Raw genomic sequence first — 27,575 nt, forward strand, 5'->3', positions numbered from 1 at the left:
CTCTTTTGTCCATGTTTGGACCAACGCTGTAATGAGGTCTGGAGCCGAGTGGTCCTGGCGGAACCCAAACTGAGCATTGGGGGGAAGGTTATTGGTGAGTAAGTGCCGCTTGATAGCACTGTCGATGACACCTTCCATCACTTTTCTGATGATTGAGAGTAGACTGATGGGGCGGTAATTGGCCGGATTGGATTTGTCCTGCTTTTTGTGGACAGGACATACCTGGGCAATTTTCCACATTATCGGGTAAGAGGAGGTAGGTTAAGAGCAGGAGTATGCCATTCGGCCCCTCGACCCTGCTCTGCCATTTGATAAGATCATGGCTGATCTGATTGCGACCTCAACCCTACTTTCCCGTCTACCTACTATAACCTTTGACTCCCTTGTTAATCATAAATCTATCTAACTCAGCCTTAAAACTATTCAATGACCCTGCCTCCACCGCTCTCTGGGGAAGGGAGTTCCGCAGACTCACGACCCTCTGAGCGAAAAAATTTCTCCTCATCTCCGTCTTAAATGGGAGACCCCTTATTTTTAAACTGTGGCCCCTAGTTCTAGTCTCTCCCACAAGGGGAAACATCCTCTCAGCATCTACCCCTTCCAGTCCCCTCAGGATCTTATATGTTTCAATAAGATCACCTCTCATTCTTCTCAACTCCAGTGTATACAGGCCCAACTTGTCCAACCTTTCCTCATAAGATAACCCGCTCATCCCAGGAATCAGTCGAGTGAACCTTCTCTGAACCGCCTCCACAGCAATTATGTCCTTTCTTAAATAAGGAGACCAAAACTGCACACGGTATTCTAGATGTGGTCTCACCAATGCCCTGTACAACTGTAGCAAAACATCTCTACTTTTATATTCCATTCCCCTTGCAATAAATTACATCATTCCATTTGCCTTCCTAATCACTTGCTGTACCTGCATACTAACTTTTTGTGATTCATGTCCGAGGACACCCAGATCCCCCTATACTTCAGAGTTCTGCAATCTCTTTCCATTGAAATAATATACTGCTTTTCTATTCCTCCTGCCAAAGTGGACAAGTTCACATTTTCCCACATTATACTTCATCTGCCAAATTTTTGCCCACTCACTTAACCCATCTATATCCCTTTGCAGACTCCTTATACCCTCTTCACAACTTACTTTCCTACCTACCTTTGTGTCATCAGCAAATTTAGCAACCATACATTCGGTCCCTTCATCCAAATCATTGATATAGATTGTAAATAGTTGAGGCCCAAGCACTGATCCCTGTGGCATTCCACTCGTTACATTTTGCCAACCTGAAAATGGCTCATTTGAAAGTCTTCTGGAAAAGAAGGTCATACCTTACCAACCTGGTTGAAATTTTTGAGTAAGTTACTGTTGGTAGATGTCGGAAACTCGGATGACATTGTATACCTTGATTTTCAAGAAGTCTTTTACAAGGTGCCGTACAATACTTAATAAGATAGAGTCCTCTGGGATTAGTAGGCAGGTTTTGGGTTGGATATGGAATTGGTTGCCTTCTAATAGACAGAAGATTATTATTAAAGGTAGTGGTTCTGCATAGGGACCGGTTGCGTTTGGAATCCCTCAAGTATCACTGGCAGGACCATTGATTTTCGCCATCTTTATCAATTTTGCGGATGATACATATGGATGTTAGGATCTTGGATGAGAAAAATAGATTACAGTCAGATGCAATGGGGAAATGGGCCCCCAAAGAATCATTGAATTCTACAGCATAGAAGGGGGCCATTCAGCCCATCGTGCCTGTGCTGGCTCTATCCAATTTAGTCCCACATTCCAGTTTTTTCCCTATAACCTTGCAAATTACTTCTCTTCAAGTACACATCCAATTGCCTTTTGAAAGTTCCTATGGAATCTGCTTCCACCACGCTTTCAGGTAGTGTGTTTCAGATATTAACAACCCTCTGTGTGAAAAAATTTCTCCTTATTTCCCCTCTGGTTTTTTTGCCAATTATTTTAAATCTGTGACCTCTGGTTAGTGACCAACTTGCCAGAGGAAACAGTTTCTCCCTATTTGCTCTATCAAAACCCCTCATTATTTTGAATACCTCTATTAGGTCTCCCCTTAACATTCTCTGCTCTAAGGAGAACAATCCCAGCTTCTCCAATCTCTCCACATAACTGAAGTCCCTCATCTCTGGTATAATCCTGGTAAACCTCCTCTGTACCCTCTCCAAGGCCTTGACATCTTTCTTAATGTGTGGTGCCCAGAATTGTCCACAATACCCCAGCTGAGACCTACCCAGTGATTTGTAAAATTTTATCATGACTTCCTTGTTTTTGTATTCAGTGCCCCTATTTACAAAGCCAAGTATCCCATACACTTTCTTAACCGCTTTATCTACTTGCCCTGTCACCTTCAAAGATTTGTGAATATGCACCCCCAGATACCTCTACTCTTGGACCCCCATCAAAATAGTATCATTTAGATTATACTGCCTCTCTACATTATTCCTCCCAAAGTGCATCACTTCATACTTATCCCCATTAAGTTGCATCTGTCATGTGTCTGCCCATTTCACCAGTCTATGTCCTCCTGTGGTATATTGCTATCCTCCTCACTATTTACTACGTTGCCAAGTTTTGTATCATCTGCAAACTTCAAAATTGTTCTCCCTGTACCCAAGTCCAGGTCATTTATATATAACAAGAAAAGCAATGGTCCTAATACTGATCCCTAGGGGACCCCACTGCATACTTCTCTCCAGTCAGTAAAACATTTGTTCACCACTACTCTGCTTCCTATCCCTTAGCCAATTACGTACCCAAGTAACCACCTTCTCTTTAATCCCATGTGTTTCTATTTTCCCAATAAGTCTGTTATGTGGTACTTTATCAAATGCCTTTTGAAAGTCCATATATACAACATTTACTGCACTACCTTCATCAACCCTCTCTGATACTTCATCAAAGAACTCAATCAGGTTAGTCAGACATGATTTGCCTTTAACAAATCCGTACTGGCTGTCCCTTATTAACCCATGCTTCTCCAAGTAAGAATTAATTTCATCCTTGACAGTGGTCTATAGTAGTTTTCCCACCACTGACATTCGACTGATTGGCCTGTAGTTACCAGGTTTATCCCTTTCCCCTTTTTTGAATAGGGGTGCAACATTTGCAATCCTCCAGTTCTCTGCCACCACTTCCATATCCAATGAGGATTGAAAAATTGTGGTCAGAACTTCTGCTATCTCTCCCCTTGCTTTCCTCAGCAACCTAGGATGCATCCCTTCTGGACCGAGTAACTTGTTAACTTTGAGTGATGCCAACCTAAATGAGCAATGGCAGGTCTTCAAGGCAGAGATAGTTCGGGTACAAACCAAGCATATTCGTATAAGGAGGAAAGATGGGGAATCCAAAGCTAGAGCTCCCTGGATGACAAAGGAAATAGAGGTTAAAATAAAACAGATAAAGGATGTTTATGACAAATGTCAGGTTCAGAATACAGTTGAAAACCAGGCAGAATACAGAGAGTGCAGGGGGAAATTGAAAAAGGATATAAGAAGGGCAAAGAGAGAATATGAGAAAAGATTTAGCACCTCCTTTCTATCATTTTATCCTATCCAATATTTCTACTCCCTCCTCTGTGACATTAATGTCATCCTCTTCTTTTGTGAAGACAGATATTAGGTACTCATTTGGTACCTCAGTCATGCCCTCTGCCTCCACAAGAAAATTTATTTCTTTGTCCCTAATCTACCCCACCATTCCTTTAACTATCCTTTTACTTTTTATATGTATTTAAAAGATTTTTGGGCTCCCTTTTATGTTACCCACTAATCTTTTGTCATATTCTCTCTTTGCCCTTCTTATATCCTTTTTCAATTTCCCCCTGCACTCTGTATTCTGCCTGGTTTTCTACTGTATTCTGAACCTGACATTTGTCATAAACATGCTTTATCTGTTTTATTTTAACCTCTATTTCCTTTGTCATCCAGGGAGCTCTAGCTTTGGATTCCCCATCTTTCCTCCTTATACGAATATGCTTGGTTTGTGCCCGAACTACCTCTGCCTTGAAGACCTGCCATTGCTCATTTACTGTTTTCTTGGCCAACCTTTGTTCCCAGTCCAACTGTGCTTGATTCCTTCTCAAATCACTGAAATTGGCTCTCTTCCAGTTGGGTATTTTCACCTTTGATTTTTCTTTGTCCCTTACCGTAGCCACTTTAAACCTAGTTATATTATAATCACTATTACCCATATATTCTCCCACTGAAAGACACTCCACTTGCCCTACTTCATTCCCTAGAACTTGATCCAGCACTGCTTCCTTCCTCGTTGGGCTAGAAACATACCAATTAAGAAAGTTCTTCTGTATACATTTTAGGAATTCTACACCCTCCTTGCCCTTTACACTTTTTTCCCCAGTCTATTTTAGGGTAATTGAAGTCCCCTACTGTTACTGCTCTATTACTTTTGCATTTCTCTGAAATTTGCCTACAGATTTGCTCCTTTATCTCCTCATGATTTAGTGGTCTATAGTAAACACCCAGCAATGTAACTGCTCCTTTTATGTTCTTTAACTCTAACCAAATAGATTCAGTCTAGGGATTTTTAATTCCCATTCCTACCCATGTTTAAGTCAGGTCTCCATTATGGCTAATATATCATAATCCCATGTGGCAACTGGTGCCTGAAGCTTATCAACCTTATTTGTAACACGCCTCGCATTAACACACATGCATTCCAACACATGCTAGTCTGCTTTGCTTTTTTCCTCCTCTAATTCCTGCTCTTTCTACACTATTCTTTATTCCGTTGCTATTTGTCTCTGCTAATTTTCTATTCAACTTGTCTCGCTTCCCTGCTATGTCCTGGTTTCCCCTCCCCTGCCAAATTAGTTTAAACCCTCCCCCACAGCACTAGTTTACCTCCCCGCGAGGACATTGGTCCCAGCCCTGTTCAGGTGCAACCCATCCAGTTTGTACAGGTCCCTTCTGCCCCAGCACTGATCCCAGTGCCCCAGAAATCTGAAACCCTCCCTCCTGCACGACTTCTCCAGCCATGCATTCACCGGCAGTATCTTCCTGTTTCTGTACTCATTAGCACATGGCACTGGGAGTAATCCAGAGATTATCACTTTTGAGGTCCTGTTCTTTAATAATTTTCCTAGCTCCTGAACCTCTGTCTGAAGGAACGCAACCCTTTTCCTACCTATGTCATTGGTTCCAACGTGGACCATGACTTCCAGCTGTTCCCCTTCCCCTTACAGAATGTCCTGCACCCGTTCAGTGATATCCTTTACCCTGGCACCAGGGAGGCAACACGCCATTCAGGACTCACGTCTGCGGTTGCAGAAACGCCTCTCTCTCCCCCTGACTATCGAATGCCCTATAACAACTGCATTTCTACACTTTTTTGTGCCCCCCTGTGCAGCTGAGTCTCTCATGGTGCCGTGCATTTGATTCTGACTGCACTCCCCTGAGGTCTCATCACCCTTCTGGTATTCAACACTGAATATAATACTCCCAGGGGATTCCTGCACTCCCTGCCAGTTCCTCCTAGTCTGTACGGTAGTCACCCACTCCCTCTCTTCCTGAACTCTCTGTAGCTGCGGGGTGACCACCTTTCGAAACATGTTTTCCATAAAACTCTCAGCTTCCCGTATGCACTGCAGTGATGCCAGTTGCCCCTCAAGCTCAGAAACTCTGAGCTCGAGCTCAAGCAGTTGGTGGCACTTACTGCATATGTGGTTTTCCAGGACATACGAAGTGTTCTGGAGTTCCCACATGGCACAGCATGTGCAGGCAACGGGCCCCAGCTGTCCTGCCATGTTTGCTAACAGTTATTTAAAACTAATCAAGGCTATTTAACTGTTTAGCTAACGTTAAAACACTAATCAATAAACTAAATACTTACATTGACTTAATCCCGCCACTTTTCCTTTTGTTGTGATGTCACTTCTTGACTTTTTGATTTTTTTTTCCCTGTCTGTTGCAGACTTGGCGCTCCTTATGTAACCACTCCTCGGGCTTCTCGTGATATCCTGCGGCTGTCAGTTCTCTCCTGCTCCTTATGTAGCCGCTCCTCGGGCCTCTTGTGATATTCTGCCGCTGCCGATTTCTCCCGCTCCTTATGTAACCACTTCTTGGACCTCTCATGATATCCTGCCGCTGTCAGTTCTCTCCCACTCCTTATGTAGCCGCTCCTCGGGCCTCTTGTGATGTTCTGCCGCTGCCAGTTCTCTCCTAGGAACATAGGAACAGGAGTAGGCCATTCAGCCCTCGTGCCTGCTCCGCCATTTGATAAGATCATGGATGATCTGTGATCTAAGTCCATATACCTGCCTTTGGCCCATATCCCTTAATACCTTTGGTTGCCAAAAAGCTATCTATCTCAGATTTAAATTTAGCAATTGAGCTAGTATCAATTGCCGTTTGTGGAAGAGAGTTCCAAACTTCTACCACCCTTTGTGTGTAGAAATGTTTTCTAATCTCACTCCTGAAAGGTCTGGCTCTAATTTTTAGACTGTGCCCCAACTCCTAGAATCCCCAACCAGCGGGAATAGTTTCTCTCTATCCACCCTATCTGTTCCCCTTAATATCTTATAAACTTCGCTCAGTTCACCTCTTAATCTTCGAAACTCTAGAGAATACAACCCCAATTTGTGTAATCTCTCCTCGTAACTTAACCCTTGAAGTCGGGGTATCATTCTAGTAAACCTACGCTGCACTCCCTACAAGGCCAATATGTCCTTCCAAAGGTGCGGCGCCCAGAACTGCTCACAGTACTCCAGGTGCGGTCTAACCAGGGTTTTGTATAGCTGCAGCATAACTTCTGCCCCCTTGTACTCTAGTCCTCAAGATACAAAGGCCAGCATTCCATTAGCCTTATTGATTATTTTCTGCACCTGTTCATGACACTTCAATGATCTATGTACCTGAACCCCCTAAGTCCCTTTGGACATCCACTGTTTTTAACTTTTTACCATTTAGAAAGTATTCCTGCTCCTTATGTAGCCTTTCCTCAGGCCTCTCGCGATGTTCTGCCATCTGGCATATGTCATTTAATATAGACATCCAGAAGCAGCAGGATAGGGCTTTTGGATGCGCCCAAGATTTGCAAGATACCCTCAAGTCCAAGGTGTCACTGACTGCACCCATGTCGCACTGTGGGCACTTTCATAAAATGCGACTCCCTTCAGGAATCTCTGAGTTCCACTCTACGAATGTGCAACTTGTGTGTGATGATGAGTATCATACACCTCTGGGCATACTTTCCTGGCAGCTGCCATCATGCTTTTATATTGCATCACTCATCCATCCCTCATTATTTTCCTCTGCACATGTTAAAAACTAACTGCTTAGAGATGAGGGACAAACCCTGCACACCTGGCTGCTTAGAGATGAGGGACAAACCCTGCACATCTGGCTGCTTGGAGACAAGGGACGATCCCTGCACACCTGGCTGCTTGGAGACAAGGGACTAACCCTGCACACCTGGCTGCTTGAAGACAAGGGACTAACCCTGCACACCTGGCTGCTTGGAGACAAGGGACGATCCCTGCACACCTGGCTGCTTGCAGATAAGGAACAAACCCTGCACACTTAGCTGCTTGGAGACAAGAGACAAACCCTGCACACCTGGCTGCTTGGAGACAAGAGACAAACTCTGCACACCTGGCTGCTTGGAGATAAGAGACAAACCCTGCACACCTGCCTTATAATTCCTCAGTGGAAATATGTTTAGTGAAATTGCAGTTGTTTTCCAAGATATCTGTTGAGTTGGAGAATTGGGACCACGTGTTTTTGGGAGGGATGGTATGGAGTGAACACTTTTGAGACAGCTACCAAGAACATTGTGGAATTAGATGGGGCCTATGAACAGATGAGTTAAATAATAAAATACAAAAGATAAAATATGGACAATAGCAAATAAATCAATGAATGACATCAGGCTGGATGACTCACAAGTGCTGCAGGTGCAGTATAATTATGTGGACAAAGGATGAATCCCTTATTTTCTTTAATCCACGAACTACCTACCCTTTCTCCCATTATATAGGAGATTAATTTTCAAAAGTAATGTATTGTTCTTTTATAATCACACACAGTTGCTCATTTCTGTGCCCTTGCACTGTCTGTCAATGTCATGCCAGTGTGCACGGGATTCAAATTGAAACAAAATAATGGTAGCAAATAATGCATTACTCTCACTGCCACTAAGGGAAAAGATTTATATTATGTAACCGGCCCATTTACAACAAATGACAGAACTATGGTAAATTTAGTAATCATAACATTATAGATTTTTTTTAACTTTCAGTCTTGTCCTTCAGGCATTCATCCTTTCAACAATTTGGCACCATACCACGACACACATGTATTCTTGCTTTAATAGCATTTTATATAGAATTTTTGTTTTATTTCAGTTGTGTTTAATGAAATCTGCCCAGCGGGTCATGGCTACCATTACTCCAGGTCTCATATCCAGATCTCGATGAGACCTGCTGAAGAACATGAATTAGCTCATGTTAGCTCTGAGCAATATTTTGACAGCCAGCAGAGCACCGTCAAGGATTCCGAGTTATCTTCAAAGGGACAGAATGAGGATGTAAGATTAGAAGGATGTAAGTATTGTATTTGGGTTGAAAATCCATTAATTCTGCATGCAGTATTTTAGCTCTGAGAGGAATTTAAATCTATCTTAGACTAATGAGATGAGAATCCTCTCTACCATCGGTAAGGATTGTACATGGAAATAGTTTGGGACAATCTCAACTCACTTTCTAGTTAGTGCCCATGGATTACCAACACAAAAACATTTTAGGACAGGTTGGCAGTCTCATTCAAAGAAGCTATGAGGATGGCTAGTTTGGGCAAAGGGAAAAAATAATTGATACACACTTCTGAGTTTAGGATTAAAGACATTTTGGGGCAGTGTAGAGGGAGCTTTATTTTGCATTCAGGAGTGCTATTCCCTACCTGAGAATGCCTGTTGCTGAGACTGAGTACATAACTTAGAAACAAATGTTCAATTCTCTAACACAGACAGCCTTCACTTTGATAAGCAACTGACCTAGATCCTACTTATGTAATAAAAGTAGGATTGTAAATGTAAATGTACTTTGTAGTGAAACGGTAAACATTAGCAAAAAAGAATGTAATTACCATTTTGCAGCAAATAGCAGACAAAATCTTTGCCCAATGAAATAAACAACGAAAGATGTCATTTTTTAAGAACCATTGTGCTTTTCATTCAAATTTTGTAATTTTTTTTTTCTCTTCCATTACTGCCACAACTTTTGTCCTCACTAAGCCTTGTCATTATTGCCTTTGACTTTTGTGACATGACTTTGTATCCCATAGTAGAAGAGAGGTAGGGCAGAATTGTAATCATGTTAGATAATAGTAATGAGAGTGTCCTGTTGAAAAATGAAAAATCTTTTTACCGAATTATAATAGTGCTAGAAATGTTATATTTGATTTGTCAATACAACCCTAACAAATACAGCAAAACTTTGTTATAACAAACTCTGAAGATATAAATCTTTTCTTAGCTCTATTATAATTAGTGGTGAAGCTTAGCCCAATAAGGTGGACATCTAACAAAGAGGAATTACCTTACCTTGGCCACATGCTTGCAATAAAGAGATATGAGTATCTGTATAATGAAAAAATGTCTCTCAGATATCACTGTTCAGCATGTAGCATTCATAAATCTTTAATCAGACAAAGGTAACAAACAATAAGCAGCAATGAAATTGTAGAATCAGGTGTTAATGGAAGACATAAATTATTTAACACTTCATGAATTTATAATGAATTAAAACTGTGCCATGAAATGATGTGAGCTTGTTAATCTCGGAACACCTCAAAAATGAAAAAGTGTGTGCCTCATGCAACATAATGGAAGGGTATTCATGAAATTGCATGATATGTTGCTATAAGACTTCGAGAGGTAAGTACACGAATAGATACATAGATTTTGTATTTGGTAGTTGGAATTCACAGAGATAACATATTACGCATTGATAGTTGTCACATGTGATTAAGTAATGATGAATCAGAAACTGTTGTGTCTTATAGCTTCATGAAATACAGTATTTCACTTCATAGATCTGACAAATTTCTGAATTGGTAATTAAAGAATTGTTTCTAGACACCTCTTTGCATTCTGTGGCCTGTATATATTTACTCCTAAAATCAGACAAGAAATATGATTTTAAATGGCCTCAGTGGTGAGATGTTTAACAGATTTGGGTGAGCATTTCACTATTGAGTGCTTTCAAAATTATTTTTGCAGTAAAATTAGTGCAAATGCACTCTTTATTTTTGGTTGCTAAGGATGCATTTGCACTATAAGTTTTGTGTAATTTTCCACTTTACACCAACCCTAAACTTCTGTAGTGTAAATCTGGAGTTATACCCTGACTTAACTCGTTGTTTAAAAAGGGAGGAAGAGAAAGATCTAGTAATCATAGGCCAGTCAGTCTAACCTCGGTGGTGGGCAAATTATTGGAATCGATTTTGAGGGACAGCATAAATCGTCATTTAGAAAGGCATGGGATAATTAAGGACAGTCAGCATGGATTTGTTAAGGGAAGGTTGTGTCTGACTAACTTGATTGAATTTTTTGAGCAGGTAACAAGGAGGGTCGATGAGGGTAACGCATTTGATGTGGTGTACATGGATTTTAGCAAGGCTTTTGACAAGGTTCCACATGGCAGACTGGTCAAAAAAGTAAAAACCCAATGGGATCAAAGGAAAAGTGGCTAGTTGGATCCAAAATTGGCTCAGTGGCAGGAAGCAAAAGGTAATGGTTGACGGGTATTTTTGCGACTGCAAGGCAGTTTCCAGTGGAGTCCTGCAAGGCTCAGTACCAGGTCCCTTGCTTTTTGTAGTATAAATGATTTGGACTTGAATGTGGGGGCTTGATCAAGAAGTTTGCAGATGATACAAAAATTGGCCATGTGGTTGATAGTGAGGAGGAGGGCTGTAGCCCGCAGGAAGATATCAATGGACTGTTCAGGTGGGCAGAAAAGTGACAATTGGAATTCAACCCGGAGAAATGTGAGGTAATGTTTTTGGGGAGGGCAAACAAGGCAAGGGAGTACACAACAAATGGGAGGATACTGAGAAGTGTAGAGGAACAAAAGGACCTTGGAGTGCATGTCCACAGATCCCTGAAGGTAGCAGGACAGGTAGATAAGGTGGTTAAAAAGGCATATGGGATACTTTCCTTTATTAGCTGAGGCACAGAATATAAGAGCAGGGAGGCTATGCTGAAACTGTATAAAACATTGGTTAGGCCACAGCTCGAGTACTGTATACAGTTCTGGTCACCACATTACAGGAAAGATGTGAGTGCACCAGAGAGGGTACAGAGGAGATTTACGAGGTTGTTGCCAGGGCTGGAGAATTTTAGCTATGAGAAAAGATTGGATAGGCTGGGGTTGTTTTCTTTGGAACAAAGGAGTCTGAGGGGAGATTTAATTGAGGTAAATAAAATTACGACGGGACTAGATAGAGTGGATAGGGTGGACCTATTTCCCTTAGCAAAGGGGTCAGTGACCAGGGCGCATAGATTTAAAGTAATTGGTAGAAGGATTAGATGGGAGCTGAGGAGAAATGTTTTCACCCAGAGGATGGTGGGGTTCTGGAACTCACTGCTTGCAAGGGTTATAGAGGCAGAAACCCTCAACTCATTTAAAAACTACTTGGATGTGCACTTGAAGTGCCCTAACCTACAGGGCTATGGACCAAGTGCTGGAAAGTGGGATTAAGTTGGATAGCTCTTTTTTGGCCAGCACGGACACGATGGGCCGAATGGCCTCCTTCTGTGCCTCAACTTTCTATGATTCTAAACTGGAATGACATCAGGATCAGGTGGAACCCCAACTCTGGATTTATACTTTAACTGAAGCCATGCTATTAGACTTTGCACCGATGTTACAACTGTTACAAGCCTGAATCAACTGGCATTGCAAGTAACAGAGAACTTACAGTACACAGCTGGTAGTTTATACCTGTTGGATACTGTGGCCCAATGTCCTCTCCAGTAATTCTGAACTGTAACTGAATATATTGTAGGTTCACCATTGCAGAAGAGGCAAGGTCTGAGAAACGAACAAGTTATGTTGATAATTAACTTGTCTACCATTGTAACTAGGATCATCAGCTATATAAATGGGGTACTTCTTTCATATAAACAATGGCTATTTCCTGTAAAAATGGTGTGCAAACTCCCACTTGCACTACAACTTCAGCTTCGAAGGCGATTGGTCTCTGTGCCAGTTTCACATTGGAACTAAATTTTGTAACCCATTCCCTGCTCTATCCCCAGATCCTTTAATCTTTTCTTCTTCAAGTACTTATCTAATTCCCTCTTAAAGGTCATGATTTATTTGGCTTCAATAGTTACTTATAATAGTGCATCCCATATTGTAATAAATCTTTGCCTGAAAAGTATTTTCTAACATCCCCCTTTATGATTCTTGTAGTAATTCTAAGTAATATGCTCTTGTTACCATTTCACCGAGCAGTAGAAATAATCTTTCAATATTTAGGCTCTCAGCCTTTCAAAATTTTGAATACTTCTAATGGATTTCCCATCAACTTTCTCTTCAGAGAATACAGTCCAGGTTTTTCAAGTCAGTCATCATAACTACAGCCTACAAATCACTGTTAGTGATGGTAACCAATATATAGGTTTACATTGGTGGCAGTGTCTTCAGCTTCTCTGGCCCCACGCTTTAGAATTCCCTCTCTAAACCCGTCCACCTCTCCACCTTCCTCTTTTTTAAGACCCTCCGTAAAATTCACCTCTTTGGTCAAGCTTTTGGTCACCACTCTTAATATCTCCTTCGGCTCAGCATTTTTTAATTACGTCTCTGAAATGTCCTGGGAAGTTTTTCTACATAAAAGGCGCTATATAAATGCAAATTGTTGTTACATCCTCTCTTATTAGCTTCTCTATATTGCCCAAAACTGCACATAGTATTCAACTATGGCCTAACTACAGATTCATTAACAGCTCCTTAAATATTGCCCTTATATCTAAAACCCAGAATATAATTTCCCTTTTTATGACTTTTTCCATCTGCAGTCGCTGTTCAAGAACTGTGAATCTGCACTCCAAGAATCTTTTCCTCCTCTCTATTGAGAATTTTACCATTTAGGATATATTTCTTTTCTCTCTTTTTCCCTAAAATCTACTACTTCACATTTGCCACATATCTGCTCACTTCCCTAATCTATCTGTATCCTCAGTCTGCTCCATTCTTCCTCATAGTTTACCATGCCTCCTAATTTGATGATATCACAAATTTTGATATTATTCCCTCACGCAAAATTGTTTAGGTATATGGAGATAAGGGAGAGCCCAACTTAGCTACTACACCACAGTGACTTCTTACAAATCCAAGAAAGAAAGATAGAAAGAACTTGCATTTGTATGGTGCCTTTCTCATCTTCTGGATGTCCCAAAGTGCATTACATCCAATGAAGAATGAAGGATTGTAGTCATTGTTACTTGCAGGCAAATGTGGCAGCCAATTTGTGCACAATAAAGTCTCACAGACAGCCATGAGATGAATGATTAGTTAATCTATTTTTGGTGGTGTTGGGTGAGGGAAAATCATTGGCTAGGACACCAGGGGAAATCTCCTTATCTTCAATGGTGCCATACATCCAACTGAGAGGGGAGATGGGGTCTTGGTTTAGCATCTCACCTGAAAGACAGCACCTCTGACAATGCAGTACTCCCTCAGGAATGTCAGCCTCAATTATGTGATCAAGTCCTGGAGTGGGACTTGAACCCATGACTTTCTGGCTTAGAGGTGAGAGAGCTAGCACTGAGCTATGGCTATGAAACATTCATGTACTCCTAATCTTTGCTTTCTATCTTTTGACCATATCTCTAACACTTACCTTTAATACCATAGACCTTGAGTGTTGCAACAAATCTCTTATGAAACGCTTTTTCAAATGCTTTTTGAAAATCCAAATATATTACATCCAGTACATTCTCTTTGACTATATGCTTAATAATTTCCTCAAAGAAGTCAATTTAAATTAGTCAAATATAACCTGCCCTTTACAAATCTGTGTTCATTGCCCTTGATTACATTGTACATTTCTAAATGCTTGTTGATGCTATTCCATATTATTGTCTCTATTAATTTACCTATTATTAACAAGAGGCTAATTGGCCTACAGTTACCTGGCTTATAGATTTCACCTTTTTTGAACACGGGTGTAACAATTCTGAGAACAAGAAGGGACGTCTCATTAAAGTTGCAGCAAACTCTATTTCTTCATTACAGCAATCCACCTTCAGTCCATTTGCATATGTATAAATTGCAGCTGTAACTTTCACGTCAAAGTATCTTTGTGATGAAATTTGGGGGTAATTTTCTGATTATGTGCTGATGGTGGACATTCTTACCTGCTGGCAGTGCATATTGGTAAATCATGGGCACGTTACCTGCAATTTCCTGTCCATGCGGAAAATTGGTGGTAGTGTGGCTGTGAGCGTCCAAAATTGACTGCTGCTCGGCAAGGTTCTCTGCAGCCATCATGTAATCAGAAAATTACTTCCTTACTGCAACCTGTATACAATCTGCTTAGCTGCATTAGGAGGGAAAATTCCTCTGTGTGTTACATGCCCATTATGACTGTCTGTGGAATTTCCCTCCCTTTATGTCTTTTGCTCTCTTGAAACCAGAGACTGCAGTGAGGCCACTGTATAATGTCTCCAGTAGAGATATTAAAGTGGTTTTCCATAAAGATGGCACTTGGCCCATAGAAGTGATATAATGATCAAATGGAGTGGAATCAGAGTTCTTCTTTCAAGTTAGACATATGGGAGTGGATTTCCCACCCCACCCCCTTACCCTGAGCGGACTTTTGAGTGGCTGCCTGGCGGAATGTGCCAGCCGGCTGCCTAGGAGGCTCGGTGTATTTTGAGGGCCAGGCCTCATTAGTATCAGAACGGTGGGCTGCGGCCGGAGATGGAGCAGCCCACCAGCTCTGGGCTGCCGCAATATCGGAAGCCCGGCCAGCCTCTGATCTGGAAGAAGTTAGGTCCATGAGGTGGACCCGATGCCTGGGGGTGGCGGAGCAGGAGCAGCAGCGGCCCAGGCTAGTTTTTATGGAGCCTGGGGGAGTACTGCTGCTCTCCCAGCCCCCCAAAAAAAGGAGGAACTTAACTTCAGGATCCTCTTCAGCTGGGCTGCCAGCTGATACTGGTCAGAGCGTACGACTCGCCCAGGTCAGTCCAAAAATGGCAGTGTACGTCATCGGCTCCAAATTGCATTTTAAAGGGCCAGCCGCCTGAATCAGGGCCTCTCTGACTGCCCAACGGTAAGCCCGAGGGAACATCGCAGCAGTGACAGTGCCAATGGGGCAATAGGTCATTGTCCACCATTTTGAGGGTGCTACTGCTCTGTTCCTGTCAGGTGAGAAGCCCAAAAAACTCACCCATGATTTCTGCACCCAGTTCTGTGATTTATTTTTCTTGATGAAAAAATAAATGTGTAATTTGTGTAACTGACTTTTTTTTCCTTGCAGATGACACTTCAATAAAAACTGTAAGTATTTCTGCATATGGCTAATTGACTTCAATTATGAAGTGCAAATTAGTAATTATTTGAAATTGTTAGCAGTTATTTCAATCAGGACAATTTATTTATGAAAGATACAGTTCTTATACCAAGCATCTAGGTTCAAATCATGCTGAGTAGCATAAAGACATATTAGAAGGGTATAGTAGCCTGATGGTTATGGTGCTCCACCAGCAGCCTAGAGGTTGTGTGTTCAAATCCTGTCATAACAAATTGTCAAATTGAATTTTAAAAATCTGGTAATTTTTGGGCACCAGAAAAATGATCATGAAAGCTACTGGATTGTTGATAAAAACCCAATTGTCTGATGTCCTTCATGAACAGACCCAATGGCCTACACATGATTAAAGTCCTATACTATGTGGTTGACTTTTAATGCCCAGAAGGCAACTAAAGATGGGCAATAAATATTGCCTCATCAGTATAGCCCACATCCCAAGAATGAATGAAAAAACTCACTTCATCTTTCTCTTGCCCTCACAGCAATTCCATGAGATGAGACCCATTTGTAGACCTTCTAAAATGCCATTTCACGTATATTAAATGTACAAAACATGGCAAATTATCCCATGCTGAACGTTTGGTGTCTTTTGTTTACAGTGCTAGGCAATTTTTGAGCCAAAATTCAGATTTTCTAACTTTCCAAATTTTTATTCGTCAAATTTATTTGGAAAATGACATATTCCACATCCTCAATTGCATCTGCCATGTGATGCACCTGTTTTGTTAGTGCCCGATGCTACTGTTAGTGAGTACAAAGAAAAAGAATCACTCTTAAGCATCTTTACCCCTCACCTTTACTGACAAATATGGTCACACAAATCTGTTTTAACATATGCCTTCTGTCTCAGCGATATATCGTACAGGTTTGTATTTATAAATTCTGAATAGACCATAAACTTAGTTGCAGTTAGGATCATAACCAGGAACGACTTAGATTTTCATATCAGTTGAACCCAGAATGACTTCCTCAATTTGATGCAGTCCGCAATTTGAACCACTAAAATTGTGAGGTAAACAATAGTATGTGAAAACATGCCCTTTCGAAGGTTTTTAATTCATTGAGGATTCACATTTGTTATTGATCAGTAAAAATTGCAAGCATGGTGCATTATATAATACTGGCTTGTCACCTTTAGCATAGGAATTGAGATGCAAATTCAAATCCATCTGACAGCTGTGATAACAAAGGCTGTGAAAGATCTTAAGATAAATCTGATTGGGTAATGTCAAACCAGTTTCAGATGATGTTCAATCCATGGCACAACACTGGACATAATTAGGTAATATGGTGATAAATGCAATTTAAAGGGCCTGCCTCCTGAATCAGGGCCTCTCTGACAGCCCAACGATAAGCCCGGGGGAACATCGTAGCAGCGACAGTGCCAACGGGGCAATAGCTCATTAGAATCTAAAACTAGGGGGCATAGTCTCAGAATAAGGGGTCGCCCATTTAAGACGGAAATGAGGAGGAATTTCTTCTCCCAGAGGATCGTGAATCTTTGGAATTCTTTACCCCAAAAAGCTGTGGAGGCTGAGTCATTGAATACATTCAAGGCTGAGTTAGACAAATTTTTGATCAGCAAGGGAGTCAAAGGATATGGGGAAAGGGCGGGAAAGTGGAATTGAGGTAAAAATCAGATCAGCCATGATCTCATTAAATGGCGGAGCAGACTCGAGGGGCCGAATGGCCTCCTCCTGCTCCTATCTCTTATGGTCTTATGGTCTCTTATAAATAACAAGGTCATGTTGTGTCATCAGTAGATGGAACTGAGGCACATTCTTACAGTAATGTGCTTTACTTGCCCTGGTTGCAAAGTACAGAACTGTTGTCACTTTGTTTTTATCTATTGCAATGCAATCTCAGCAACTGTCAGACTATGTACACTATTGTATACCCAGAGTCATGACAGCCTGATTTCTAAATTAAGGAACTAGATTTTAACCTAACCTGCCCAGCAGGAATGGGGCGGGTTCAAATCGGATGCCCGTTTTACACCCGATTTTGACTTCAGTGGAGAGTAAAATCAGACAGGGTATAAAACAGGTGTCCGACCCTAATTCTGCCTCATTCCCGGCAGGCGGATTATGTTAAAATCGGAGTTAAGTTTTTCATCTGGTATGGCTGCAGAGTGCGATCTGACAGAATATACATGATAATTTTTGCTTCAGAATTAGATCCATAGAAGTTCACTTCAACAAGACATTGGTTTCGTCAATAAAGGCTCAGGTCTTTGGCTTTGAATGGTGGAAGCCAATGTCTTTGCAGGTTCAAATGGGTAAGTCTTAAAGTTTTAGGGAGCTTAATTAGTCGAGAAATTCCAAATTCTGGCTTTTGAGATTCAGCTTTGGCTTCAGTGAAGGTTTAGCTGGCCCCATTCTCTTCTCTAAGCAGTGAACTCAAAGCTGAAACCAAAACCAAAATCCAATACTCAATCATAGTTTAAGGGTAAGGCTAAAATTATTTACTGAATTGTCTGTTGAATGTAATCTGTTTTTGCTTAAAACAGCCTCAACCTTTTGCACCTGCTCATGTTCCAAGAGTTGACACATATCCAGGTTAGTAAGGATTAATTTTTAAATTGTATCAGATATTTTTATAGAAATAGTTCCACCGTGGTATAGATTTAAATCACTGTATGTTAATGATTATTAAGTCACATAGGAGGTCACAACTTGGTCTGGCTACAAACTCATGAAGAACTCTGACTTACTGACTCATCTTTAAATCTAAAAGAATGTATGAGAATGTAAAACTTACATTTTATTCCAATTTGGGATACCGAAGGAGTGCTTCATTTTACAAGCAATGTTTGTTGTCATTTGTTGGATGCAGACAATATAGTTCTTGAGCTGCTCCTACTCCTACGACTGGTTCACCATAAGAAAAAGTTCTCAATTAATACTGATATGATTCTTGTCTCCGATTAATCGGTTTAGTTGCTTAATTATGCTTTGGAAGTTATATTACTGAAGTTCTTATAGTTTGTAAGTCCTCTTTGTTGTTTCACTTCTGAGAGTGACCCTTCTGCTTAAGAACATGTGTTTGATATTTTCTGCATTAAGTTTTTTGGTTGAAGCATGTCAATGGTCAAAAGATAAATATTTGCATTTATATAGCACTTTATTGTCAGAATGTCTAAATGTACAGTGGAGTGCCATGAGTGTTATGTAGGCACATACAGCCATCATCCTATGTCAGTAGCATCCCATAAACAGCAACGGCAGTATTGGTTGAGGGAGGAATGTTGGACACCAGAAGAACTCTCTGCTCTTCTTTGAATTGTCCTATGGGAGCTTTAAATTTCCATCTGACAGGCAGATGAAAGCTTGGTTTAAAGCCTCATCAAAAGGATAGTACCTGTGGCAATGAAGCCTTTCCTCACTGTGTCAGCTTGATTATGCTGTCAAGTACTGGACCTAAATTTTAACACAGAGCCGGGAAGACGGCGGGGCAGGGGGGAATTCTTGACAGGAAACCCGGAAGTACGGGTTTCCCAGACATCCTTACAATTTTGACCGAAGGACATTTTTTTTTTGTCAGTTTCCCGCCCGACAGGCCAGCCTGATTGACTGGCTGGCTGTCAGTCGGACTGGAGAAGAGGAAGGGAGCCGATGCGAGGAGATAAGATTTGGGGGGAGTGTTGGTTATGCCGGGGTGTTGGGGGTCAGGGCTGGGGGTTATCGAGGGGTTGGGATCGGGGGTCAGCGTTGGGGTTGACAGTGATCGGTGAGGGGGGGGTCCAGAGTCATCAGGGGGACGGGAATCATCGGGGGGGTTCCAAAGTAGTCGGTGGTTGGAGATCATAGGAGGGGGGGTCACTGCAAGTAAGCTTGTTGGGCCGCGGGGAAGCACTTCTGCTCCTCTGGGCCCAGAGGCAGTGCAATAAAGACATTCACCTGCTGTTTTGGGCCTTCTCACCTGGTGTGAAGCAAAAGGCCTGGGAATCCTGGCCCCCAGGGCTTAGAAATAAAACAGCTGTAAAAATGGAGGCCTGCAGCCTCCTTGAAAGCTTTCAGTGACCAACCCGCCTCCTAAGAGCGGGTTGATCGCCCGCCCTTCGTCCCGCCTCCGTTAAAACCGGAAGTGGGTGGGTTGGAGATGGGTTGGGGTCGAGTTTTAGATTTTAAAAATTTGTCCTGCTCCCGCCACCCCCAACTCACTCGTTCATCCAGATTAAAATTTAGGCCCTGGTGTGAGACTCAAACTCACAATCTTCTGACTCAGATGTGAAAGTGCTGCTAACTGAGCTAAGCTGACAAATTGTCACTCAGTCAACCTTACCCTATATGTGACTCCAGACCCACAGCAATGTGGTTGATTCTTAATTGCCCTCTGAAATGGCCTAGCAAGCCACTCAGTTGTAAAATCTCGCGACGAAAAGTCATAATAAGAATAAAACCGGACGGACCACCCGGCATCGGACCACTAGGCACCGGACACGACAACGGCAAAACACCAAGCCCAGTCGACCCTGCAAGGTCCTCCTTACTAACATCTGGGGACTTGTGCCAAAATTGGGAGAGCTGTCCCACAGACTAGTCAAGCAACAGCCTGACATAGCCATACTCACAGAATCATACCTTTCAGCCAATGTCCCAGACTCTTCCATCACCATCCCTGGGTTTGTCCTGTCCCACCGGCAGGACAGACCCACCAGAGGTGGCGGTACAGTGATATACAGTCAGGAGGGAGTAGCCCTGGGAGTCCTCAACATTGACTCTGGACCCCATGAAATCTCATGGCATCAGGTCAAACATGGGCAAGGAAACCTCCTGCTGATTACTACCTACCGTCCTCCCTCAGCTGATGAATCAGTCCTCCTCCATGTTGAGCACCACTTGGAGGAAGCACTGAGGGTTGCAAGGGCACAAAATGTACTCTGGGTGGGGGACTTCAATGTCCATCACCAAGAGTGGCTCGGTAGCACCACTACTGACCGAGCTGGCCGAGTCCTGAAGGACATAGCTGCTAGACTGGGCCTGCGGCAGGTGGTGAGCGAACCAACACGAGGGAAAAACTTACTTGACCTCGTCCTCACCAATCTACCTGTCGCAAATGCATCTGTCCATGACAGTATTGGTAGGAGTGACCACCGCACAGTCCTCGTGGAGATGAAGTCCCGTCTTCGCACTGAGGACACCATCCAACGTGTTGTGTGGCACTACCACCGTGCTAAATGGGATAGATTCAGAACAGATCTAGCAGCTCAAAACTGGGCATCCATGAGGCGCTGTGGGCCATCAGCAGCAGCAGAATTGTATTCCAGCACAATCTGTAACCTCATGGCCCGGCATATTCCTCACTCTACCATTACCAACAAGCCAGGGGATCAACCCTGGTTCAATGAGGAGCGTAGAAGAGCATGCCAGGAGCAGCACCAGGCGTACCTAAAAATGAGGTGCCAACCTGGTGAAGCTACAACTCAGGACTACATGCATGCTAAACAGCGGAAGCAACATGCTATAGACAGAGCTAAGCGATTCCACAACCAACGGATCAGATCAAAGCTCTGCAGTCCTGCCACATCCAGTCATGAATGGTGGTGGACAATTAAACAACTAACGGGAGGAGGAGGCTCTGCAAACATCCCCATCCGCAATGATGGCGGAGTCCAGCACGTGAGTGCAAAAGACAAGGCTGAAGCGTTTGCAACCACCTTCAGCCAGAAGTGCCAAGTGGATGATCCATCTCGGCCTCCTCCCGATATCCCCACCATCACAGAAGCCAGCCTTCGGCCAATTCGATTCTTGATATCACTCCACGTGATATCAAGAAACGGCTGAGTACACTGGATACAGCAAAGGCTATGGGCCCCGACAACATCCCAGCTGTAGTGCTGAAGACTTGTGCTCCAGAACTAGCTGCGCCTCTAGCCAAGCTGTTCCAGTACAGCTACAACACTGGCATCTACCCGACAATGTGGAAAATTGCCCAGGTATGTCCTGTCCACAAAAAGCAGGACAAATCCAATCCGGCCAATTACCGCCCCATCAGTCTACTCTCAATCATCAGCAAAGTGATGGAAGGTGTCATAGACAGTGCTATCAAGCGGCACTTACTCACCAATAACCTGCTCACCGATGCTCAGTTTGGGTTCCGCCAGGACCACTCGGCTCCAGACCTCATTACAGCGTTGGTCCAAACATGGACAAAAGAGCTGAATTCCAGAGGTGAGGTGAGAGTGACTGCCCTTGACATCAAGGCAGCATTTGACCGAGTGTGGCACCAAGGAGCCCTAGTAAAATTGAAGTCAATGGGAATCAGGGGGAAAACTCTCCAGTGGCTGGAGTCATACCTAGCACAAAGGAAGATGGTAGTGGTTGTTGGAGGCCAATCATCTCAGCCCCAGGACATTGCTGCAGGAGTTCCTCAGAGCAGTGTCCTAGGCCCAACCATCTTCAGCTGCTTCATCAATGACCTTCCCTCCATCATAAGGTCAGAAATGGGGATGTTCGCTTATGACTGCACAGTGTTCAGTTCCATTCGCAACCCCTCAAATAATGAAGCAGTCCGAGCCCGCATGCAGCAAGACCTGGACAACATCCAGGCTTGGGCTCATAAGTGGCAAGTAACATTCGCACCAGATAAGTGCCAGGCAATGACCATCTCCAACAAGAGAGAGTCTAACCACCTCCCCCTGACATTCAACGGCATTACCATCACCGAATCCCCCACCATCAACATCCTGGGGGTCACCATTGACCAGAAACTTAACTGGACCAGCCATATAAATACTGTGGCTACGAGAGCAGGTCAGAGGCTGGGTATTCTGCGGCGAGTGACTCACCTCCTGACCCCCCAAAGCCTTTCCACCATCTACAAGGCACAAGTCAGGAGTGTGATGGAATACTCTCCACTTGCTTGGATGAGTGCAGCTCCAACAACACTCAAGAAGCTCGACACCATCCAAGATAAAGCAGCCCGCTTGATTGGCACCCCATCCATCACATTAAACATTCACTCCCTTCACCACCGGCGCACTGTGGCTGCAGTGTTTACCATCCACAGGATGCACTGCAGCAACTCGCCAAGGCTTCTTCGACAGCACCTCCGAAAACCCGCGACCTCGACCACCTAGAAGGACAAGAGCAGCAGGCACATGGGAACAACACCACCTGCACGTTCCCCTCCAAGTCACACACCATCCCGACTTGGAAATATATCGCCGTTCCTTCATTGTCGCTGGGTCAAAATCCTGGAACTCCCTTCCTAACAGCACTGTGGGAGAACCGTCACCACACGGACTGCAGCGATTCAAGAAGGCGGCTCACCACCACCTTCTCAAGGGCAATTAGGGATGGGCAATAAATGCCGGCCTCGCCAGCGACGCCCACATCCCGTGAACGAATAAAAAAATAATCATCTTTTGATGAGTATAATATCTGTATTGCAAGAAATGCAACATTCGACTTTGTATATGAATCCTCCCATAAACTGTGACTCAGTCGCCAAGGACCTCACTTAATTAATTGGTTTTCTGGGGCATGCTTTCTTATTTTTCCTCTTAAGTGGAACTCTGCTAAAACAGTGTGAAAAAACCCTACCTTATGTCTCTTTAGCATTAGCTAGGGCAGGCAAACTAAACAGACTCTCCGTTGTTATTGAAGATACCAAATTCACTTTAGCCACGTGAGACCATGATATTCCAAGTGTGGTATATTTCCTATCTGGGGTAAGAACCCTGCACCTTGCGAAAACATAGAGGACATCACATTCTAGCCTGATAATGCCCTTATCCAGTGACCATTTGTGCACTTTCTAACATGGGTCACTGGATAGTGATCATAAACAGGAACGCTGCTCTGGCTGAGATCAGCTAATTTAGATTATGGCTCAATACCGCACTAGCCAACGTATTCATTCAGCGTTGGGGAAGATTGCTTTGTTTGTTATTTGTAGCCAAATTTTTGCTTCATTGTAAATGCATTGACTATTTTGCTAGAAATAACAAAGAAGTGAAATCTTCTTAAGGGGATACTGGCGTTCTTTTTAAAGAAAATAACCAGCAGGACTCTTCAAGGCAAGGTTCAATTACTGATACCCGTAACATTCTTCAATATACGTGAAGCGGCACTTAAAGCAGACACAGATACTATGGACAGCAGTTTATAACTGGCAAAACTGTGTTTTACAAACTAATAGAGTTCGGTCATAAATCCGTTTCTTACAACAGATACTAATGCTATTTTAATCACTTAGCATTCATTGTAGCTACAGCTGATACTCTAGTCTTTTTTATGTATATAAACAACATGGCCCCAAAATTCCTCAACACCGAAAACGATTAATTAATGCATTCCAGTTGAGCAGGTGAGAAATTTAGGTTGGATCCAGCCACGCAAGTCTTCGTCCCTTTTTATTGATTGCCACATTACACCAAAAGTAAGGATGAACACTTCCTGCATCCTTCCCCTTCTGTGCGGGATATAAGTGATAGAGACAGGACTGAGATGGTGACATTATCTATGCAAAATTGTACCAGCCGCACCTTAGTTATTCCCGACACAATATGTGCCTTCAGCAGTCGTACATTGTGACGGGGGAACTGAGGTAGAACTGGCAAGATTCTGGCAGAAATGGGGCCCAAAACAACTTAAAAGATTATTTTCCCTGTGTTAGGAAAGCAGCAAATTTGAACTGACAAGATTTTATTTCATTTCGGAAGTACTTTGGCCAGCATAGCCAGCCTTCTTATGCTGTGACAATGTGCCTCTGTGAAATCTCTCCCCGCTTTCTGCTGCTGTGGCAGATGCTGCAATAATGCCCAAAATACCATGGGTGCCTGCCAGGATCATGCTAATGTTAAACTTGTATAGAACCTTGGTTAAACCACACTTGGAGTACTGTGCATAGTTCTGGTCTCCATATTATAAAAAGGATATGGAGACACTGGAGAAGGTGCAAATAAGATTTACACGGCTGATACCAAAACTGAGAAGCTATACCTATCAGGAAAGATTGAACGGGCTGTGGCTGTATTCTCTGGAAAAGAGAAGGCTGAGGGGTGACCTGATAGAGGCCTTTAAGATTATGAAATGGTTTGATGGGGTAGACGTAGAGAAGATGTTTCCACTTGTGGGGGAGACCAGAACTAGAGCCATAAATGTAAGATAGTCTTTAATAAATCCAATAGGGAATTCAGGAGAAACTTCTTTACCCAGAAAGTGGTTAGAATGTGGAGCTCGCTAGCACAAGGAGTAGTTGAGGCGTATAGCATCGATGGATTTAAAGGAAAAATAGATAAACGCTTGAGAGAGAAAGGAATAGAAGGTTATTCTGATAGGGTTAGATGAAGTAGGGTGGAAGGAGGCGCACGTGGAGAATAAACATCGGCATAGATCAGTTGGACCGCATGACCTGTTTTTGTGCTGTACATTCTATGTAATTCTATTCAATTAGGCTCACGGCAGGATTTTGGAGGGGGTCGGGATGCATTCATGGGGCAGGCAGAAGTTCCCAAGAGATTGAGCAAAATTAAAAATAATTATTAATCATTAACAAGAATTGAAAAAACAAGCAAAGTTGAAACGTAATTTCACAATATTCAAAAGCCGTGCAGTATTGAGAATTTCTGTATTGACACTGCTGGTAGGAGAATATGCCAAGACATATTCTGTCCATCACCTAGATTGGAAACTTTTATCTCTTCAACGTCCTTGTCTCCAACGCCAAAACCCTTATCCATGCTTACGTTACTTGAATATTTTACTTCTTTAACACCCTCCTTGCCAGCCCCCTGAGCTTCTCCGCATACAAACACCAACTTGTCTAAAACTCCACTGCCTGTCTCCTGCCGCACAATAGTCTCACTAATCCATCAATCCTATTATTGCTGACTTGCACTGGCTCTTTGTCGCCCAATGCACTGAATTCAAAATTTTTCTTCTCATTTACAAATGCCATCATGGTCTTATCCCACCCTACATCTGCAACTTCCTCGAGTCCTACATCCCAACCTATACACTGTAGACCACTGACTCTGTGTTCCTGAAGTTCCTAACTTGATGGCAGAGCTTTCAGCCACCTTGGACCTTCTGGAACCTCTTCACCTTGCTACTTCTCTCTTGTCTTTAAAATCTTCACAAAAACTTTTTGTCTATGTCTTTAGTCAACTCACCTAAATTTTCTAACATACTATTTGCCTTTCTCCTATAAGGATTTTGAGATTTAAGTTACATTAAGGGTGCTATACAAATGCAGTTGTTGCTGTTTCCTCAAGAATGGAACAGATTAGTTTATGAACTGATAGTTACTTTCTTTCCTACAGTGGAAGTAGTAGTGAAGACAAGCCCACCCACATTGGTGCATGTTGTTCCTGAATCTACAGCTAGACAGGTGGCTTCAGTATTTGCAACAGAAATTTCAGGTAAGATCTAATTGCACAGCTTACATTTTAGACACCTTTTTTGTCATAAACAGACTTATAGGTACGTAAATTGGTAAGAGTAGCAAGGGATTATCAATGGCAGATTCATATTTTGAACTGAAAAGGACTCATAAATTAAGAATTTTCATGTGAAGCAATACATTTCCATAGGGTTTTTCTTCTGGAAATTGTAAAAAAAATGGTACAGGAAAGTATTTGTTTTATGTACTGCAAAAAAAACATATGAGTTGTAGTCACTGGGCTATGTGGTTTGAAAATCAACCTCAACTACACCTTGAATACAAAATAATCAGTCAGTCATTAACAATGATGTAAAAATATAGATATAACTGGCACATGAAACAACCTATTTTCTCCACTCCACTCCTATCGGCGCAGGTACCCCGGTGCACGTCAACCCAATATTTAGAGTCCGGAACTCTCGTCTCTGCTCACTGGGGTTGTTCGGAGTGGAGCTTGAACCCACAACATTCCGACACAGAGGCGGGAATGCTATCCTGAACCAAAGCTCCCTTTAAAGGATATTTAATCAAATTAATTATATAATTGCAAGACTAGCATCAACACCCAGAACAATTTTATGATCTGGAATGCACTGCCTGAAAGGGTGGTGGAAGCAGATTCAATAATAACTTTCAAAAGGGAATTGGATAAATACTTGAAGGGAAAAAATTTACAGTTATGGGGAAAGAGCGGGGGAGTGGGACTAATTGGATAGCTCTATTAAAGAGCCGGCACAGGCACGATGGGCTGAATGGCCTCCTTCTGTGCTGTATCACAGTATGATACTATGATACTATGAATGTTCAAGATGTCACCCTTGGCTCAGTGGTAGCACTCTTGCCTCTGAGTCAGGAGGTTGTGGGTTCAAGTCCCACTCCAGAGAATTGAGTACTTAATCCAGGCTGACACTTCAGTGGATTATTGAGGGAGCCCTGTACTGTTGGAGGTGCCATCTTTTGGATGAGACATTAAACCACGCTCTCAGGTGGACATAAAAGATGCCATGGTACTATTCAAAGAAGAATAAGGGAGTTCTCCCCAGTGTCCTGGACAATATCCCTCAACCAACATCATTAAGACAGATTATCTGGTCATTCTCTCGTTGCTGTCTGTTGGACGATGCTGTGCGAAATAGCATGCCGCCTTTCCTACATTGCAACTGTGAATTACACTTCAAAAAGTACTTCATTGGCTGTAATGCGCTTTGGGATATCCTGAGGTCATGAAAAGTGCTATATAAATGCAAGTTATTTCTTTCTTTCAATGTACAAAACCCTTTGAATGCTGTTAAAGTGTACATTTCTTGCTGCATTTGTTTTTAGAGTAATGCAGCAGTTGAAGATGATATAGAATGAAATATAAGTATAAACTCCAAAAAAATGAATGACTGTGCAAATTCTGATATATCTCTAATAATTACAAACAGTTTTAACTTGAATCTTTACATAGTAATGACTTACTGGGGATAAGTTCACAAATTTGATTTTTTTTTAGCTTTCCCTGGAGTATTCCTTTAAGCCCTACGGATATTTTCTGACAGGTGGGATCAGTTCTGTCAGTGCAGGTCGTGCGTATGAAGGCTGGGAGATTTACACAC

General features: G+C 42.6%; 1 protein-coding gene across 1 annotated transcript in view; it reads left to right on the top strand.

The window, feature by feature from the left end:
• The window catches only part of LOC137326682 (latent-transforming growth factor beta-binding protein 2-like), a 607,725-nt gene that overhangs the window by 367,026 nt on the left and 213,124 nt on the right, over positions 1–27,575 (top strand). The window contains exons 12-15 of the mRNA XM_067992000.1: positions 8,391–8,588; positions 15,532–15,551; positions 18,095–18,143; positions 25,856–25,954. Coding sequence (XP_067848101.1) covers positions 8,391–8,588; positions 15,532–15,551; positions 18,095–18,143; positions 25,856–25,954 — 366 coding nt within the window. The remainder of the gene's footprint in view (positions 1–8,390; positions 8,589–15,531; positions 15,552–18,094; positions 18,144–25,855; positions 25,955–27,575) is intronic.

Source organism: Heptranchias perlo, chromosome 10 (assembly GCF_035084215.1).
Source record: "Heptranchias perlo isolate sHepPer1 chromosome 10, sHepPer1.hap1, whole genome shotgun sequence".
Lineage (NCBI taxonomy): Eukaryota > Metazoa > Chordata > Chondrichthyes > Hexanchiformes > Hexanchidae > Heptranchias > Heptranchias perlo.